The 19,462-nt window shown below is 44.4% G+C and overlaps 1 protein-coding gene across 1 annotated transcript; it reads left to right on the top strand.

Moving 5' to 3' along the window:
• Nucleotides 1-654: 654 nt before the first annotated feature.
• LOC112557502 lies at nucleotides 655-17,623 on the top strand. Its single transcript, XM_025227408.1, is given in 25 exon segments — nucleotides 655-1,052; nucleotides 2,688-3,557; nucleotides 4,280-4,651; nucleotides 6,043-6,660; nucleotides 6,832-7,028; nucleotides 7,391-7,559; nucleotides 7,764-7,788; nucleotides 7,790-7,889; nucleotides 8,149-8,215; nucleotides 9,197-9,390; nucleotides 9,605-9,772; nucleotides 10,465-10,720; nucleotides 11,108-11,173; nucleotides 11,176-11,222; nucleotides 11,398-11,554; nucleotides 11,797-11,994; nucleotides 12,135-12,222; nucleotides 12,382-12,587; nucleotides 12,833-12,921; nucleotides 13,382-13,552; nucleotides 13,759-13,909; nucleotides 14,487-14,540; nucleotides 15,165-15,323; nucleotides 15,588-15,713; nucleotides 16,131-17,623. Coding segments are annotated over 22 exon segments (3,258 nt in total). The 5' UTR covers nucleotides 655-1,052; nucleotides 2,688-3,557; nucleotides 4,280-4,651; nucleotides 6,043-6,428; the 3' UTR covers nucleotides 16,469-17,623.
• The last annotated feature ends 1,839 nt before the right edge of the window (nucleotides 17,624-19,462 follow it).

Raw genomic sequence — 19,462 nt, 5'->3', positions numbered from 1 at the left:
ACAGTGATCAGAGGTCAAAGTGCTTTGTACACGTACACAAAGTTCGAACAAGTTGAAAAGAAAAATCTCCTGAGTTCCTGGTCGAGCAGACATCACGGTCCTCGTGATCAACTGGTTTCACATCCGCCTTCAAAACGGAAAGTCTCTTCTTACAGGACTTAATTCAGGACAGCATGCTTTCACCTTTCATTTTTTCTCTCATTCTGTGTGTTTGTGTGCGTGTATTTGACTAACTTTGGTCCGCGCAAACGATAACATATAAAGACGGACACACAAACACACGAACACACAAACATTCTTATTCAAACATACGCATGTACAAAGTGAAGACCAAGACACAGCTGTTCACAAAGACTGATACCACTACAGCTGCACATGTTCACACACAAGGACAACAAATCTTATCATCCAGTCACGGCGGTTGGTAGCAATGAGGGTCTGTGTAGACGGTTCGTATCTCGGCACCGAATCACCGACACAGGCTGTTACTGTTGTAGTTGTTTGTGCTCCGCCATTACTCTCCTTGCTGCTGTCGTCCTCGCTGGACACAACTTTCTCCACTGAAGTAAACATTAGACAGATCTCCATGGTGATGTCGTCGCTCGAGACAAAATAAAATCACTGTTGCGTCCGTCGACGAAGGGAAGCAACTTTAGCAGATGTCGCTCCGACTTTTTTTCAACTCACGAGCAGCATGACGTCAGAGGACACATGACACCCCGAAACCACCCGGTGATATGAGTAGACGGGGTGGCTGAAAGACTACAGGCATTCAAGCCTGTGTACACAGGAAAAAAGCCTCGTGACTGCACCTGTCTATTGAAGTGTGCAGGTACCCGGGGTGTTTGTGGCGGGTGTTGCTACCCGGCCGCCATATATTACGGTTGTAAAGGACGAGGCAGACTGTCATGTGACACCTTGTTTTGCGTGTTTTGCCTCCGCAGCTTTGAGACAACAGAGAGGCTGACAGGTAGCTAGAGACTACAGGTGTGGGACCGCAGCACCTAGAGACGTGTATCCACCTTTCAAAGCTGTTTCGAGGTGTGAGAAAGGTAGGTGTTTGTTCAAATTATTTCTGTCCTTCCGTTTAGCTCAGCTATCTACTTTCTGTTCATTCCTGTCACCCACACCTCAGCATCACAAGATGTGTTGAGCCCTATGGAGGATACTTTACATCCTGAACACACCCTCCTAGCACCCTCGCGCCATGAAGATTGAAACAACTGATAACGAAGCAGCTGTTTATTTTTCACAGGTGAGGGTAGCAGAACATTGTTGTGAAATGAAGGCTGTTGAGTAACTGTCACCTGAGGGGAACATACAAAGGATAAAGAATTTCTGATGTCACTTCTTACATCGGGTGTACGGTCATTACTTACTTGTCCGCTCTACCTACAGGCTGAATACAATGTAGATGATAGGAGGACATATTATGTGACTGATAGTCGATTGTCCCACAGGCTGACTCAATCTCTACGTCACGTGACTGATAAGATGACCGTGTCGTTTACTGTTGTAAGTTGTGCGCGTGCAAACAGTTGTTGTTACATAAGGTGAGCGGCGTGTAGATAGAGAAATCATGACAGAACTATTGCCGAAATGTCTGTTTAGCTCATCTATACCTTACATGATGACCGTGGTTGTGACTCGGATCCTACCGCCAGAAAAACATATTTACTAGAAGATGCCGGCTACCTGTGCAGTTTCTCACCTTTACTGTTTCCTTACTTGTGGTATGTATGTGTGTATTTATGTACCTGAGTCACAAGACTTCATGAGCAATGACTCGTTGTGTTGTGATCATCTGAGGGTGAACAGGACAGTTCTGAATAACAATCTGATCTTTGACAGCTGACTAAAGTAAGTGCATTGACATGACAGGTTTCTATAGAAACGTCAGCCAGTCAGTCAAACGGGTGGTCAGACACACAAATATAGATGTTTTCTTATTATTTTTTCGATTATTTTAGAACAAAGGGACTCTGCTAAAATCCTAACTTATCCTGTGTGGTTACAACAATGTGGTTTCCACATTAGCGGATTCTTCAATGAGAAAAACATTAAACAAATAAATAAATAATAAACAAATCAATTAAACAAATAAATAAATAATAGCAACACAAAGTCATCACAACTAATAAGCAGCAGATATGTGGCGAGAAGTGTTTGGTGATACAAAGCTTAATAAAGCCATAATCTAAAGTTTATGATGCCTACCATAAAATGCTGATACTTCAAGTCTTATGAACTCATGTACAATAACATAGATGATTACTCGAAGAGGTTAGAATGTCTAAAAATAATTATGAACTGCTAAAACAATCATAAATCTCAGTGTCAGTCCGGGGTCAACAAGTCTCAACTCAATATGAATAATGTTTTGAAAACAGTTTGATATTAGGAATAGTAACTTGATGGATGTTATTATAAAGTCAACATTACCAATATCAGAGAGTATAAGACACGGTCAATATAAAGTCCAGTTCAAACTACTATTTAGAACAAATAAAATTACGGTTCTCTCTATGCCTTCAATAAAAATCCTAGTAGCTGCCATGTAATGTTATATAATGTTATAATGATGTCAGTGCCTTCCATCTTACCTGGTGTTTATATTACCAGTTAACATGACTCTTCTGGCAACTTATTTCATCTCATTAACTTTATACTCTTTTCTTCTGTCTCAGATCTGGCCTCGACCTGTACTTTCATGCGCATGCGTGAAGGGCTATGGAGGGTCGCCACTCTCCTAACAGACCCTCCGATCAGGGGGCGTCACTTGTAGACCACTCGATGTCATCACCCCGCCACTCCCCACCTCCACGCAGTAAGTCCAACAAATATTCCTCCTTTTCTGTCATCCGACCAGACGGCGACTTCCAGGATGAACATGGCACCTCCGTCATGAACGGAACTCCGACAGGTGCCCCGCCCATGGGCAGACAACTCCAGAGTGACAGCCACATGCGGACCATATCCGACCCGTCCGCTGACCCCGACGTGACCCGGAACAGGTTTAGCTCGGCGAGCAGCGCCTTCCACTCGCCCTCCTCGCTGCAGAAAGCAACCTCCGTGGGCAACCTAACGAACAGCACGTCGACCTTCAACAGCTACAGCTACAGCGACAGCAGCAACAGCAACAGCTTCGCTGCTCCCACCTCCACCAACGTCTCGCGACTGCGGCGACCGAGTCGTCTCACCGTGGAGGGTGACTGGCGCGTGGATGTGGTTCTCAAGCAGAGATACGGGTTGCAGGAGGTGGCTTGGTGGCACTTCCGGTCATGAAGTGGGTGGTGACCGTGCTGATGGCCGCAGCCATCTTGGTGGCCCTGGTGGCCGCCAAGACAGCCCTGCTGGTACTGGCCCGCTTGTTGAACCAGGCACGTGACCAATACCGCAGCGACAGAGCGGCAAGCAGCTGGACACGCTACAGCGCCATCTTCATCATGATGTACTTCGTGATCTCACTTCCGGCAGCCTTTAATATGCTGCGCGCCTTTTGGTTTGGTGTTTTGGACAAAGCAGTGCCGTGGCCTCGACCCAAGTCTATTATTCTGGTTTGTATCTTCATGGCCCCTACTCTAGCACATGTTAAGACAGTTGGAGACTAGAAACCAGCTTGAACCCCTATTGTTGTACTGGGTCAGGGTTAGGTTGTTTTGTTTTGTTTGTTTGTCAGGGTTAGGTTGTTTGTTTGTCTGTCAGGGTTAGGTTGTTTTGTTTTGTTTGTTTGTCAGGGTTAGGTTGTTTGTTTGTCTGTCAGGGTTAGGTTGTTTTGTTTTGTTTGTTTGTCAGGGTTAGGTTGTTTGTTTGTCTGTCAGGGTTAGGTTGTTTTGTTTTGTTTGTTTGTCAGGGTTAGGTTGTTTTGTTTTGTTTGTTTGTCTGACAGGGTTAGGTTGTTTTGTTTTGTTTGTTTGTTTTTGGAGTGGGTAAGTAATCGATAATATTTATGTGGCTATTATCAATGACAAGTTTATATTCCGTGCGATTCTCGCAATGATCGGTGACTGCCATTGTCACTGACATTGTCTTCATTGCATTTCTTAGTCTGTCCTCGTGATCTCTGAACCTCAGACAGCAAAGTTCTTTTTAGAAAACATTAAAAACTGTTTACTCCCTTGTTAACACATCGTATCGGATACAAAAATAGAAACTACTTTTTATGCTTATTATGCACGTATGGTTGAAAGTGTAATAAAATATTAACAAGAAGTAAATTTCAACTAAAGTCTGTCTTCATAACTCGTACTCATCGTCATTATCACCATTCTGACATCAGACTGTCATCAACGCTGCGATGGAAGCTGTGGGGCTGTGCCTGATGTGCTACTCAGTGCTGGGTTACTACGAGGCGCCAGTGTCGCTGTTGCTCCTGGCAACCCCCTTGGTGCTGCCCTCTGTCGACAACCTCCGCTTGACCGTCACCTTGCGCCGGAGACAGCTGGTGTCCACTCTTCCCGTCTTCCTGTCTTTTGTTGGAGTCGTATCGTGTGTGGCAGCCATTAGCCTCACCGTCTACCTGATGACGGCCACGGCCACCATTGTCGCCGACGTGTGGAGGGTGGCAGTTGCTGTCGTGGCGCTGTCGGTGGCGTGGCTACCCTGCTTCCTACGACGGCTTTCGCTTTCTGATGACCAGCCTGCACCTCGGGTGAGTATGGCCTTTGACCTACACAAACATTGTTCTTTAGAGAGTTGAAAGTATATTAGACAATAGATTTTATAAAGTCGACATAAAGCTTTCTGTAATAGTAATCATAACACAGTTCGTGTATTACATACACACATATATATATCTGTTAAAACACTACTTGTATGCACAGCTGTAATTTTATGTATCATGCTGATCTGCATGGATTAAAGCGAACACAACAAATTCACAATAGCGATACATACAAAGCCGGTTTTGAAATTATATTGATATAAATTAAATATTAAAATTATAAAACATATCTCGATTGTAATTGAATACAATAGCCTCCTGAAAAACGTAACAGCTACAGCAAACATGGCTACTAGAGGGGTTTTGAAAACAAACTCGTGACACACGTAATGTAACGTGGTGTAACCCATGGTGTAACTGTAACTCTCACTTTCCTCCTTTCTTTTGCTGTGTCTCTCTTGCAATGCTGTTGATCTCGTGCGCTTCTTAATGTTTTATTTTGACAAAGTATGTTGTACACCTGCAACGGCAACTGTCAGGTGAATACAATTGTGACAACAGGTTGATAAAGTATGTTACGACCTCTCTGGGGTTCGTTTATGGCTGAGGACACCCTCCACCCACAGTCTGCCATTCACAACAGTCCTCCGCGTGAATGTCTTTACTATCTGTGCCTTTCCTGTGAAGTCTGTCAATGGTCCTCCTGGCCTACACCCTCCAGTCTTTCCCCTTGTTACACTTCTTCTCGTTCGGTTATGTGTTAGTTGACGTCATCAACGGTTTTTCCCCCACACAGGAATCCAGCACGTGATCTCTCCTCGTGAGGTTGGTTTTCCCTGAGTAGGCTGCACTTTTGTAAGGACACACTATACTTCCAGTGGATCCTCCAATCACTTGATCCACCTTCCTGGACAATGCTCATCCCCTCCCTCTGCTAACCATTCCTAGGAATTACCCACCGTAGTCCATGACTTACGACATCCGGGTAACTCAATAGTCTGAATATGAACAAAGCTGCGAGGATACATGTACCCCGGGGCTTCTGGAACTGATCCAAGCTAGAAAAGTATTTTAGTTCTAATGCGCATTAACACTAAAATTTCAAATCCAATAAAAATATTTCCTGAAACATCACAACCAGAGACGAACTTGCAGCTTTTGTTGTTCATGAAATTTGCTACAGTTGTTCCTCTGCATTTGTGAGGAACTTTCAACTCGAGCTATGGGTGAGGTTGGCAGATGGTGCCGTTCATCCTAATGGTCAGACTTAAGTCATTCAATCACACACACACACACGTGTCACATGTGTTCATGATACCAATAAACCACGGACATGAAATAAAGAGAAAGCACAGACTGAATGAGTCGTGTTCACGCAGGCCCAAGACAGTGACAGCGCCATGCAAACCTCGCCGTTGACAGCCAGCGACCACGAAGACACCGAAAGGCCAGTTGCTGGTGGTGATGTCCCCCTGGATGTGGTGGACCAACAGGTCATCTTCCTGCCGGCGGTGTGGAAGGCCGCCTTTGTACTTCACGCCTGCAAGCTTGTCTTCATCTTCATCGTCAGCTTCTTCATCTACTCCTTCGACTCTGGGATCAGCGTCTCGCAGGTGTTTTCGTCGGTGAATCGGGAGGGCTTCCGGGATGCGTGGAATCTGGGAATGTTGTGGACGGACAGGCCGCCTTGGTTGCCATGAGCGTTACCTTGACAACGGGGTGTGCGGTGTACGCGCTGTCCTTCTTCGCGTGTCACATTCACATCATGCGGGGGGCGCTCGTCCCGCCCCTGGTCCTCAACATCGGCGTTGCCCTCCTCCTGCTCCTCGTCCAGCCACTGTGCGACTCAGTCGTCGGCGATGTCTGCGACTCCAACAAAGATGTTATTACTGCCTTCGTCTTCGCGGCCATCTTCTTCGCTCTGGCTCACGTGGGCTTCACGTGGAGGTTCTTCCACACCGACCCAGTGCTTCTGCTGCAAGAAAATAAAGTAAACTGTGCAATTCTTATAAACCTAAAATATAAATCCATGTTTGTTGGAGAGGACTAAGCTCATAATTCATAATTTTAATAATTTCATGCTTCCTTCGGATTTCTTTTGACCTATTTAATAGAAAATTATTAGATATTTTAGATAATTTTGGTGAATGTATTATACCAATATTAAGGTGTTTCTGGTGCCTGTACTCCATGGATGTCTGGTGGCCGTGTTGCAGGTATTTCTGATGCCCGGCTACAGTGGCGCAGCACACGACACCACCATCTGCTGAACGCGAGGCCCATAATGACCAGCTTGTCAGGGGAGACCAGGAAAACATCTAAAGAAAGGACAAAGATTTATATCTGTACAACCATGTACAGAGAGGTACATGCCCTCCATGATTAGAAAACATCGAGAAAGTCTCCTACTGTCCACCTTATAAACATATAAAAACATATGCCAAATAAATATTGCAGATACATATATATAATTGAATATATATTTCGAATAATAACAATAAAATAAAATTTATCAGTAAATAAAATGCTAAACATATGACTAAAGTAAACATGTAAACATCTACATTAAATCATTTTTAAAGTATATGAATAAACTAGATAATAAAATACTCAATAAAAAAAGCATTCAACGACCAATAGTCATCAAGTTATAAAGTATACTTTACTCACTAACCTGAGCGAAATTTTTCTACTAAAAATAAAATTGTCTCTTTACTTGATCTTCAGGAGGAGGAGGAGATGCGGCAGCTGCTGGAGTCCATCAACCTCATCAACAAGGCGCAGGCGGAGGGCGAGCGATGCTTCGAGTCCCACATCGTCTTTGATGGCGGCGTCAAGCAGCGCGAGCTGTCCGAGTTCGCCCTCGTTCTCGTCTCGCTGCTCGAGAGCACGCTGGGTAAGGACATGCGCACTGATGGCGGAAGTGCACTTTAGCACGTGACTAATGTAACAGGAAGTTCAACAGAAGATTCTGGTATCATGTCCACTAGATATTTAGTGTGTCTGTGAGACCAGTGAGACGACTGCTCTGTACATCAGACAAGTGTCATGCCTATAATACAGTGTCATACCTGAGACAGGTGTCATGTCTGTGACACAGGTATCAAGCCGTCTCACTGCACAAAGATCGTGACTCCCTTACGGCCTCCGCCTCAACTGGTCCTTACCTGTGGAACCTGGCAAGAAAAGCATGCCCTTCAGCATTCATCTTAAGGACAACTATCTGGTGAGTCATTCATCATCATCATCGTCGTCGTCGTCTTTGTCATCACCAAAATCGTTATTAGTTCAACTGTACATGCACTTACAGTTATATACTGACGGGCAATCTCTTTCCTACACAAAACAGACAACTAGACAGACAGACAGACAGACAGACGACTCGTGCGAGCGCACACACACGCAGCTTCACTTGTATCATCTACATGATGTAAGCCATCATGCTATTTTTCGTGGCACGTGATTTCAACGTGACTGTGTTGCAGGTGAAGAACAAGAAGCGATGGAGTCAAGTCATGTACATGTCGTACGTACTGGACTTTCTGGAACAAGGTGACTACAACCTACACAGGTGTCGAGATAACGGGCTCCATGGAGACAAACAACTATTTAAGCGATCTGACCTCTCTGACCTCACGCCCAGCAACACATCCAACTGCCCACTCTTTCTCCCCGCCCTCTCTCTCTCTCTCACACACATCTTAATTTTTTCAAAGACTCAAGAAAAGTTCGTTTAAAATTTAAAGCACAGGTATTTGTACCTGCTCGGTGATAGACGTAATATTAGAGCAAAACATTCCAAGTCTACACCCAGCAAAATGTTTAAACATGTTAGCTATTGTAAATGCTCTTTTCTTTAAGAAATTCCCCCCCCCCCACCATATCCTTTCTTATCTTTCGTTTTATGATAAATAATTTGAAAAATTCATAAAGATGAGGATTTTAGATAACTAAATCACAGCCTCATCTTGTCTCCACCACTGTCCTCCCGTGCATCGGAATTCCAGTAAACTGTAATCTTTAGTCTTATTATTCCAAAGGCCTTGGACGGAAAAAGATTGCAGATAACTGAGCAACGACGATGTTAGGTAGCTGGCGCATGGTACATACGTGTGCCGAGAGTAAAGTGAGGGTTAGAAGATAACAGAGATAAATGTTGACATCACACTGTCGTCAAGAGAGCGCGCGAACCGTTGAGTCACACTGTCGTTCAGTGTGAAGACAGGGGTGAGCAAGTAGCATGGAGAGCTAAAGCATTCAAGTGTTAGCTAGTCAAAGCTAATTGTGAACTGTCTACATGGCATGCACGTCCAGTTTCAGGTGTGGGTAGCTTTAGTCCCAAAGAGAACAATCATTAGCAAAGAGGTGATAAAAATATCCCCAAAAATGGATAAAAATGTTACTGAAGTAGCTGAAATCTTAATCGCAACAGACAGACAGACAGACAGACAGACAGACAGACAGACAGACAGACAGAGGGCGGAAAATAATTAGATGGTTGACGACACCTGTTTGTATGCCTTGTCCACACAGAGGACGAGGAGAGCTTCATCCTGACCACTGATGCTGACGTGGTCTTCACGCCGGACTCAGTTGAAGCTTTGCTGGACCTGATGACACGTGACCAGTCCATCGGTGCCGTATGCGCGCGCACACATCCCATGGGTGACGGGCCTTTGGTGTGGTACCAGGTGTTCGAATACGCCATTGGCCACTGGTTTCAAAAGGTACGAGTCAAAGTCTCACCTATTTCCGGTTTCCATTTTGTTGGCCAAATGATTATCGGCCTTTAACTGTCAGTCTTCAAATACTGTGAGCTTGCTGTAACAGAAGGTCAAAAAAGAAAAAATAGAGAGGAAGCTGATGTCCCAGCACACAAATAAATAAACAAACAAATAAATAAATCGCTAGTACATTCTCTGTGTTTACTCATGCATGCAGGCGGCGGAGCACGTGCTGGGGTCAGTGTTGTGTGCACCCGGATGTTTCAGCGTGTTTCGATGCCGAGCTCTGGCCGATGTTTTGCCCAAATATTCTCGTCGCGTGGAGACGCCCTTCGACTTCCTGACCAAAGACATGGGCGAGGACCGTTGGCTGTGCACCCTGATGGTAATCACTCTGCTGTGTGTAATGCTGTGTGTAATGCTGATACCTGACTGTAATGCTACCCGACTGTGTAACGGAGTGCTCTTCTTCCTTGTCTCTAGTCAAAAGTACAGTATGACATTCATGCACAGATGGATATATGAATATTGAATGTGTGTCTTAATTAATGTATGTCTGTATTGATATCAGGATAAATTACTTCATGGTTGGACTGATAGATTACATTATCTCGACCTCTAGACTGTAATTAGACATACGACTAAGACAAAAAAAAAATTCTTGTACCTAATGGAGATATCAGGTCCGGGATATCTCGAGTTCATGAGATGTCTTTCAATTTATAAGCACGAAAATCATGCAAACATCGACAGGCTTATTGCAAAGAATAATTTACGACATCAAAGGTGAAGACGAAGCATGTGGCAGAAAATCTCAAATTTTCAGCTTGTGTAAACAATAGTAGTCAAGCTCTTGTTTTTCGGGAAACGAAATTCTTTGCCATGGAGACCAACATCCTTCCTTGTCATTGAGCAAAATTTTGATTGCATCTCTCAGAGAAAATGTCGAGACAATTGAAAACGCTCTCTTCATCTTGACGAAAGATGAGCTCGCCGAACTCTTTACCCAAGGACTTTTTTGACAAAATGAACATGTTTGCTTCGGAAATATTTTTAAAAATTGCCTTCTGATGTTAGGTCCAGAGCGGCTGGCGGATTGAGTACTGTGCCGCCGCTGAGAACAGCACCAACTGCCCGAGTCAGTTTGAAGAGTTCTACAAGCAGCGCCGCCGCTGGGTGGCCTCCACCCTGGCCAACCTCATGCTCATCGTCAAGGAGTGGCGCTACGTGCGCATGCTCAACTACGGAGTTCCGGTCATCTTCCTGATGTACCAAGGGCTCCTGCTCTTCTCCACCCTCATCGGTCCCTCCACCATCATCCTCGTCGTGTCTGGTGAGGTCTTCCTCTCCTGAATCTTCATCTTTGATATTACATCTTGTCCCACTTGTTCTGAGTTGTCCCCAGTCAAGGAAACGTGGCCAGCAGAAGGTTTAATGTGTTTGTATATACAGATAGAAATTATTTGCATCAAGCCTCCTCAACACACGATTAGAATTGGGTACGCACGTCAGCGATAAGAGCCAACAAATACTTTAAAAAGTGTGAATACAAGCAAAATGAAAGCAAACAAAAAAGTACTAAAAGGAATAATTTTGTCTGTCTGTCTGTCTGTCTGTCTGTCTGTCTGTCTGTCTGTCTGTCTGTCTGTCTGTCTGTCTGTCTGTCTGTCTGTCTGTCTGTCTGTCTACAACAGTATATAAAATCTAGTCTGGTCTCCAGGTGGTCTGTGGTACGCCTGGGCTGTCGATGCCATCACCTCTGTCATCCTGCAGTTCTTGGTGTGCGTGGCTTCGCCGTCTTCTGTCTGTACGTCAGTCAGCAAACACAGCTGAGGGTAGGTGTGCTGACAGATGTACTAACACAACATCTACACTAGCATACACTGCCACGTGCCAACAAACTCACTGAAACGCTCGCAGACACATGCACACACTCTCTCTCTCTCTCTCTCTCTCAAGTAAAGCCCAAGAGCTGCTCTCGATTAAAGATATCACACCTGTAACTTGCAGGTGGCCAAGGTGTACACCTTTCTGTACGCCATCGTCATGACGGCGGTGGTGGTGGGGACGGCGGTGCAGATCGTCACCGACATCGAAACCGGCACAACACAGTCGTCTGCCCAATCCAACGGGTCCACGACCACAACCATCGGACCTCCCAGCGAGCGTACGTCAAGATGACGACATACGTTTTCGAGTTGCGATAAGCGACTGTAGGGACGCGCGTAATGCGAAGATAGGGTTATTTCAGTCGCTCGTAGAGCGAAGATAGAGTTATTTCAGTCGCTCATAGAGCGAAGATAGGGTTGTTTCAGATTACGTGAAATGACGGTAGGGCCGTTTTATTCATGTAAATAAATAAACTACATAAGACACAATGTATAGTCTACACTCTACTTTATCACACAGATATCAGCATTGATATTCCTGTCTCTGTCGCCACCTTGTACTTCGGTGGACTGGTGGCCATCTTCCTGCTCGCCTCATTTCTCCACCCTCGTGAGGCCTACTGTCTGGTTCACGGCGTGTGGTATCTCCTGTGTCTACCCTCCGGTTATCTTGTCCTCACCATCTACAGCATCTGCAACATCACCGACTCCAGCTGGGGTGAGTTGTGGTCAATCGTGGGAAAGTACTTACCAAAATAAAAATAAAAATGTCATCATGTTGATACAAAAAATACAAAAACATGTTTTATCTATATTCAGCTCAGGTAAGTGTTTACAAATATCTACAAATTTGTTTAGGTACGCGGGAGCAAAGTGAGGTCGTGTCAACGGTTAAAAACGTCTCATGGAAAAAACGAGTTCGAAAGCTGCTTGAGGAAATATTTTTGTGAGTATTGCTACCCGGGGTGGGTGTGTTTTGTCAGTCCTCAAGTCTCGTGTTTACTGTTACACTCTTGGGGCTAAAGACCAGAGGGCTGGTCCCGTGATCGTCCATTTCTAGTCCTCTAGTCCTTGCTCTTTCTCCTGCATGATGTCCTTGTTTCAGTTGTATTGTCTGCGCGTGTGTTTTTATTTGTCCGTGTGTTGTGCTTGTGTCTCCTGCAGCTGCTGCAACAAAAATGCGTCCAAAGTTGCCACACGACATCGAGGTGCAGACCTATGCCACCCCCGCCAGGCTCTCCTCCATCCAAGAGGATCCACCCTCCCCTACTCCCACCAGAGATCATCAGGCAGACATCTTCCCTTCCTACGGTGAGAAGTGCAAATAACCAGTAAACAGAATGATAGTGCAAACAGTCGATCGTGCAAATAGTGTATAGTGCAAATAAATAGAAATAACTGTCTGTGTGTGTTAGAGACTTCTGTATTTAAAGAGGTGGAGGGTAGAGTTCGCCTCAGATAGTTTGACAACCTGAAAACACTCTAAACGAAGAAAAAACTGGCAAATATTCATGAAAGTTGTTGTACGTTAGTTCGAAGAGACTGTTTGTGTGCAGATGAGCAGTCAGCAGACGACACAGACTCAGAAGTCTCGCCGGAGTACGTTCCCATACCGGTGGAGGAATGGTTACCTCCAGAGTTGCAGGTGCATGTCTGTAGTCTCCTGCACACAATCTATTTATATTCTCTCCATTCACACAACCTAGTCACCACCACTGTCCTAGGTTTGGGACTCACTAGTCTTTCGCTTCGTATGTGGGGTTTGTTTGACATTTTGGCTTCTTGGGTTACTGATGGCCGAAAGCACCAATCTCCTCCTCCTCCTCCTCCTCCTCCTCCTCCTCCTCCTCCTCTCCTCCTCCTCCTCCTCCTCCTCCTCCTCCTCCTCCTCCTCCTCCTCTTTTTTTCCGTCACTCCTGCTCAAACCCGCCCAAGTGAGTGTGCCCGCTATTACGCAGTCTCCACCTAGTATCTTTAGTTTGTTTCCAAAGAAAATATTAAGAGAATAAAATATTGTCACGTGTGAGCAAGGTTTGAATTGACAGTATTCAATGTAGATGTGTGACGTAACGTATTAACGTGAGTGTGTGTGTGTGGTGACGTAGGGGCCGTATGTGGAGCTATTCAAGCGGAACGGTTTTGACAGCACGCTCTTCATCGCCGGCATGACCGAGACAGAGCTCAAGCGTATTGGCGTGACGTCACGAGGTCACCTACACTACCTGCAGGCCAAGATCGGTCAAATACCTGCCTTTGAAATCGAGTACAAAGTGCCGGTAAGTAGTACACACATGAGTACAAAGTGAAGGAGTGTGTAGATCATATATATACACACACATACACACGGTGATGCTTCAGATTAAAACTGTAAACATAAAGATGTTCAAATCTTTGCCATCCACCTCGCCAAGACCGAGTCCATCTTCGTGTCATTGTGATCAAAGCCGACAAGAGCACAAGACTGTTGTGTTACTCCGTGCAGGTCAGCGTCAACGAATGGCTGGCAGAAATCGGTCTGAGCATGTACGGCGAGAACTTCCGCCGGAACCAGATCCGTGTGCCCAAAGAAATGGAGATCCTCAAGTCCCTCAGTCGCAAGGACATTGAGCGCGAGCTGGGCATCGCTAAAGACGGTGAGTGGTAGACACAGAGTCCCTCGCTAGAGGTTAGAGGTTAGAGGTCGTTGTGAGGGAAAGGTGTCACGAAGTTTTTCGTAGCCCTGTAAGCTGGTGTAGCGGGAGTTTGAAACTGAAATACTTCCTGCGGGAAAACATGTAGCTTGGATACATACATATGCGCGCACGAACACACATGCAGGATACGCGTGGACAGGACAATCAAAATGTGTAACAGCAGCAGCGTCCATGTACAAACAGTCACATCAGGGTATCCAAGCTTTGTAAGGGTGGGACGGAGCGCCAAAGAGAGAAAAGGAAGGTGGGATAGTCACATTTATTCGGTTAGAAGCAAGTCACGCCTTACAGTATACACATTCAAGTGTATAAGGTCACGTATAAGGAGTATAAGGTCACGTCACACCTCAATAGCAGGTCACGATGGAGTATTAAATGACGTCATACCCTAATATCGTCAGTATTAAGTGACCTCACACCCTAATATCGTCAGTCTGTAATATTAAGTGACGTCACTCCCTAATGTCGTCACGCTAGAGTATATCAACTCACGCCATAACTCTACTTCTGTGCGCAGGTCACATCAAGCGACTCATGTACGCCATTACCAAGCTGAGGGATCCTACGGAGAGTAAGATCTTGTTTATTTTTAGCTGACCGTCCCAGAGGCTTACTGACTGTAGTTTGTCCTCGTTAGTTTGAAAAATCTGACAGTTGAAGCTCCTCCCACTGACTAGTCTACCTTATCTTGGGTTCACTGTATCTGTAAACAGTGGCTCTGTTCCTGTGTGCGTGAGTGCGTGTGAGTGCAGGAAGAACGAGGGTAGTCTGTGGAAGTGAACGAAGTAACTGTATATTTGACGTTCATAACAATGCTTGGGCCTGTGAAATATTTCATATTTTGTCATTTGAGCCATGCTTCCAATTTATATTAATGCTTCTGCTGACATCCCTGGTATCTGGTGAATACCTGTGACATACCTGTGACATACCTATGACATACCTGTGACATACCTGTACCATACCTGTGACATACCTATGACATACCTGTGACATACCTGTGACATACCTATGACATACCTGTGACATACCTGTACCATACCTGTGACATACCTATGACATACCTGTGACATACCTGTGACATACCTGTACCATACCTGTGACATACCTATGACATACCTGTGACATACCTATGACATACCTGTGACATACCTGTGACATACCTATGACATACCTGTACCATACCTGTGCGCAGGACAGCAAAAGGCTATGCGTATGCGTCAAGTGTTAGATGATGTATCCATCCACTACCTCGAAGAGACAAATGTCGAGGAGCATTCCTTCTGGGAGAAACTTCGTAAGGTTTGCCTAGAACCTGACCTCAAAGCTTTTGGGTTAGAAGGCGAAGTTAAACGTGAGTATAAAATATTGATGCTTTCGTCAGTATGTCTGTGCGCGCGTGTGTGTGTGAGTGTGTGTGTGTGTGTGCGCACGCTTGCTTGCTTGCAAAGTCTGTCTTTTTTTAAGGAAAGAATGATAATTGTTAAAATGTTAATCCTGGCCGTCTCGAAGTCCCTCCAAATTATTATTAATAAGAAGAAAAAGATTAACCCGCTCTGTGCTGCAAACTGTAATGACTGATGTCAGTGCTAACCAGTAGAGGGCGCTTCCTCCACAGAGAAGCTGGCTGAGCTACGCAACAACTGGCTGGTGATCCTGGGCGTCAGCAACACCATCTGGCTGATCCTGATATCCACCGTGGCCTCCAAGAGTGAACTCACTGTCCTCGGGGCGAACCCCCTCGGTCAGTTCTCCCACCTCCCCACGCGCCCTCCTCTCCTCCTTTGTTATCTACTAATGTGTCTGTAATACATGTCTTTACTGCATGTGTCTTTACTAAAACTTCTAACTGCTGCTAATGTATATAGATCTTTAACAAATGATACACAGATTATATAATAACTAAAACTACAGCCGGTAAATCATTAGTTAGCTGAGTATGAGGCAAGGGGGGATAATGGAAACATTAAAAGAAATGTGGACATAGTGTATTAGATTTAGATATGGTAGACATCCTGGTAATATTTTGAGAATATTGAACAATTGAAGAATGTTAAATTGTTTTCATGTGATTTAACCATCGATTATCTAGGGAACCATTTTAAGAATAAAAGATAACAGCACGTTTCGTTTGAAAGACAAGGGACTTTGTGTACTGCAGGTGTCAGCTTCCTGTTCGTGTTCGGCCTTCTCTTCATCATTCAGTTCCTGACCATGTTAGTGCACCGTCTGACCACCGTCTCCCACTACCTGGCGCGCGCCCCCTACAGGTGTGGCAGGCCGATGAAGACTACCTGGTCCTTCAAGGGAGGGTCTGGACAGAAGGTGCTGGAGGACTCGGCAGACATCTTAGCCTTGCAGCAGACAGCCATAGGTCGACGGAAATCTGACGCACGTCTCCGTGGAAGGAAGAGAAAGAGTCGTCAGCCCTCACCTGCACTGGGAGTCGTAGACGAAAGAGCGGACGAGCAGGCTAACGAAAGCACACCGCTTATTTGATCGCAGAAGAAAAGGCGGGACTTCAGTTCAGTCGTCTCCCTTAGCAAGCTGGATAATGGCATCCCTTGTGCACTGCTTGTCAGATGCTGATGTAGATAGGAACACAAACATCCTCTGTCGGGCTTGCTTTTGATTTTTTATTGGTGGGGACAGAGACTCGAAATCTTTCTTGGGTCCACGAGCGATTAACACTGGATTTTTATCTGTTTTGTAGCACAAAGACACTTGTTTGAGCAAAGTAACAATTTCAACAGGACACTTTGAACATGGTCGTGGTTACAGTGAGCAAGATATCCTGTCGAGAGGATATGTGATGAGTTCACGAAACTTGTGACCAAAGGTCAACCTACATACTGGATTATGTAATCTTTTCAGAGCTCTGCATAAAATCGCCTTTAATGACATCATAATTTTCACATACACTCAGTCACACTCGCACACACCAAAAAAAAAAAAAAAAAAAAAAAAAACATATACACACACTTTACAGCCAAAACTAAGTCTTTACTGATGTACTTAAGCAATTTATAAATGTATTATGCATGTTTGCGTGTATGTCTGTGTGTGCATTTGAGCGCTTGTGATGGGATAGTCTGTGTGAGGGGATGCGTGTTCGTGTGTTTGCACGTGTGATCAGACACTACTCATGACCTTTTAAGTCTGTCCCCAAATGCCGAGATTGCAACACTACAAAATACTGACATTGATAAGATGTTTATGTATTTTCGTAGCACAGCTTTCATGATATTGTAATTTGTAATTATTTATTTGCTTTACTCTTTTGTATACTTCAATGTGGATTGTAACTCGCCTAGTCTTTCATTGTCTTTGTTCATGTCATTTGATGTGACAAAAAAATTCCATTGTTGATCTCAACCTCAGCCATTCGTTAACTTTGCTTCAATAGATTTTAGTTCATTTCTTCAAATTTTATAAATTATAAACAGCTCTCCTTTTATATTTTTTCATGGGTTTATAAATGCGGGTTGTTTTAAATTGATGAACATCATAATGTCATATGGAAGTGAATTTTAATCTTTTTGATTAAAAACTGTTTGATATTTCTTACTTTTAATACGGCAGTTTGTAGTCACGACGATGAAAATCCTTCGTTAAAAAAAATTTTGTATACGCAATAAAATTGTTCTTAAATAACTAAAAATTGTCTGTTCTATGTTATAAAAATATGCACGCACGCGCGCCCACACACACACCTTTCACTGACATTCATACACAAAACATACACATGTTGCAGTATTCACAAATATACATAAACACACCTCATTCCACGAGCTCGTGAGACAGACACTTAATGGGAGCTAACTCTTCACATATCTGTTCCAATCTATTTAAGTATGAATTATTTCCCTTTAAGTACGCGACGCGCGCATGACAAGAAGACAAAACAAGAAGACAGTTGCCTATTTTGAGTTTGTCTCCTTGCCTTTCTTATCAGATTATTTCATATAATGACCCTAAAAAAAATTACTGCATTCAATATCACAACTTTCTCTGATGTTTATTGTAAACTTTCAATAAACGTAAAACAAATTACACAGCAAAAATGCTAAAGATAACCCTAACCCTGTTTTTAATAATAATAATTGTTTATATAGCGCTTCTCCCCAATATTAAAGGTCTTAAATTATTAGGTCCATTAACCTCTCTGGGATATAATCAGAAATATTGTTTATCGGTTTGTCTACCATCCCATAGAATAAATCCCCTCGCTACCCCTCCCTCTTCACGTATTACCGCGTGCGGTGCGTCAGATCGGTCACTGGCATCCTACTTACTGCCACCACCACTCGTCCACCCACACCTTCCCACCCACCCGCAAGAAAATTATGCTGTGGAATCCTGATAAAGCTGGGTGCAGCCATTTGCTTCACTGGGGGCGAATACGAACAAGAAGAATCCTGATAAAGATTTTAGCGAACACAATTGAAATCTTTCCGAGTCTTTTTAACTCGTGCTTTGTCTGTCGTTTCTATCTTTCTATTCTCTCTCCGAAGGTTTCCGAAGTTTTTCCCTTCACTGAGACGTTTCAAAATACAGTGAAAAAATCAGCTAGCTGAAAGGACAGCGTCGACGATGAAGGGAGACCATTCCTGATACCATTCGTAAGCCACTATTAAAGTTTTGTCCCTTTCCCTGTGGGTCATCGCCTCCGTGAGAAGTGTTTTGATTTCTTAAAAATTGTAAACGGATGGGAATGTTCCAAGAGTAATCCTGGAATATTGATAAGCATGTGGCTGTTATGGTATCCATTATAACGTGTTTTCTGTCCATAGTCCGTCTGCGACCGGCTTTTCACAAATGTTGTGATCGTCCTACCAGACATTACAGACACAAACGTCTGTTCATGTGTACACTGTGAGCCTCTTACTTTCTCGCTTTTTCCCTTGCACAGCAAATTGCATGTTTCGGAATGCTAGTTCTAATCGCTTACTCACCTTGACTTTAAATTAAGGGACAGAGTGAGTATCTCCTACCCTTGCATACTGAATAAGGGAACATCTGACGACCTGTCTTTCCGGCGCGCGAGCACACACACACAAAGTGAGGTCGTAACCCTTCGCTCGTGAGGGGCGGTCCCGCCCCCTGATCAAAGCTCGTTCTCTGTGATCAGCCAAGCGTGCACAGATCGCAGCAATTATCAGTCATTTCCCCCTCTACCATCTCCTCCACAGACGAGCGAATCATTTCAAAGTCAAGTAGCCGCTAGGTCCCCACACGCTGGCGAACTACAGATGAGGCTGTCAGTGCGGGTGTCGTGCGTGTGTGTGAGAGAGAGTGAGCTCATAATATGTGTGTTTGTGATGTTATATACATGCGTGCGTGTTTGTGTGTGTTTGTGATGTTATATACATGCGTGCGTGTGTTTGTGTGTGTTTGTGATGTTATGTACATGCGTGCGTGTTTGTGTGTGTTTGTGATGTTATATATTTGTGAGTTCGTGTTTGTGCGTGTGTCTGGATGAACAAAGATTAA

Source organism: Pomacea canaliculata, linkage group LG2 (genome assembly GCF_003073045.1).
Source record: "Pomacea canaliculata isolate SZHN2017 linkage group LG2, ASM307304v1, whole genome shotgun sequence".
NCBI classification, from domain to species: Eukaryota; Metazoa; Mollusca; class Gastropoda; order Architaenioglossa; family Ampullariidae; genus Pomacea; species Pomacea canaliculata.
The sequence above is the reverse complement of the archived record's forward strand: the minus strand, read 5'-3'. Positions and strand labels throughout refer to the sequence as shown.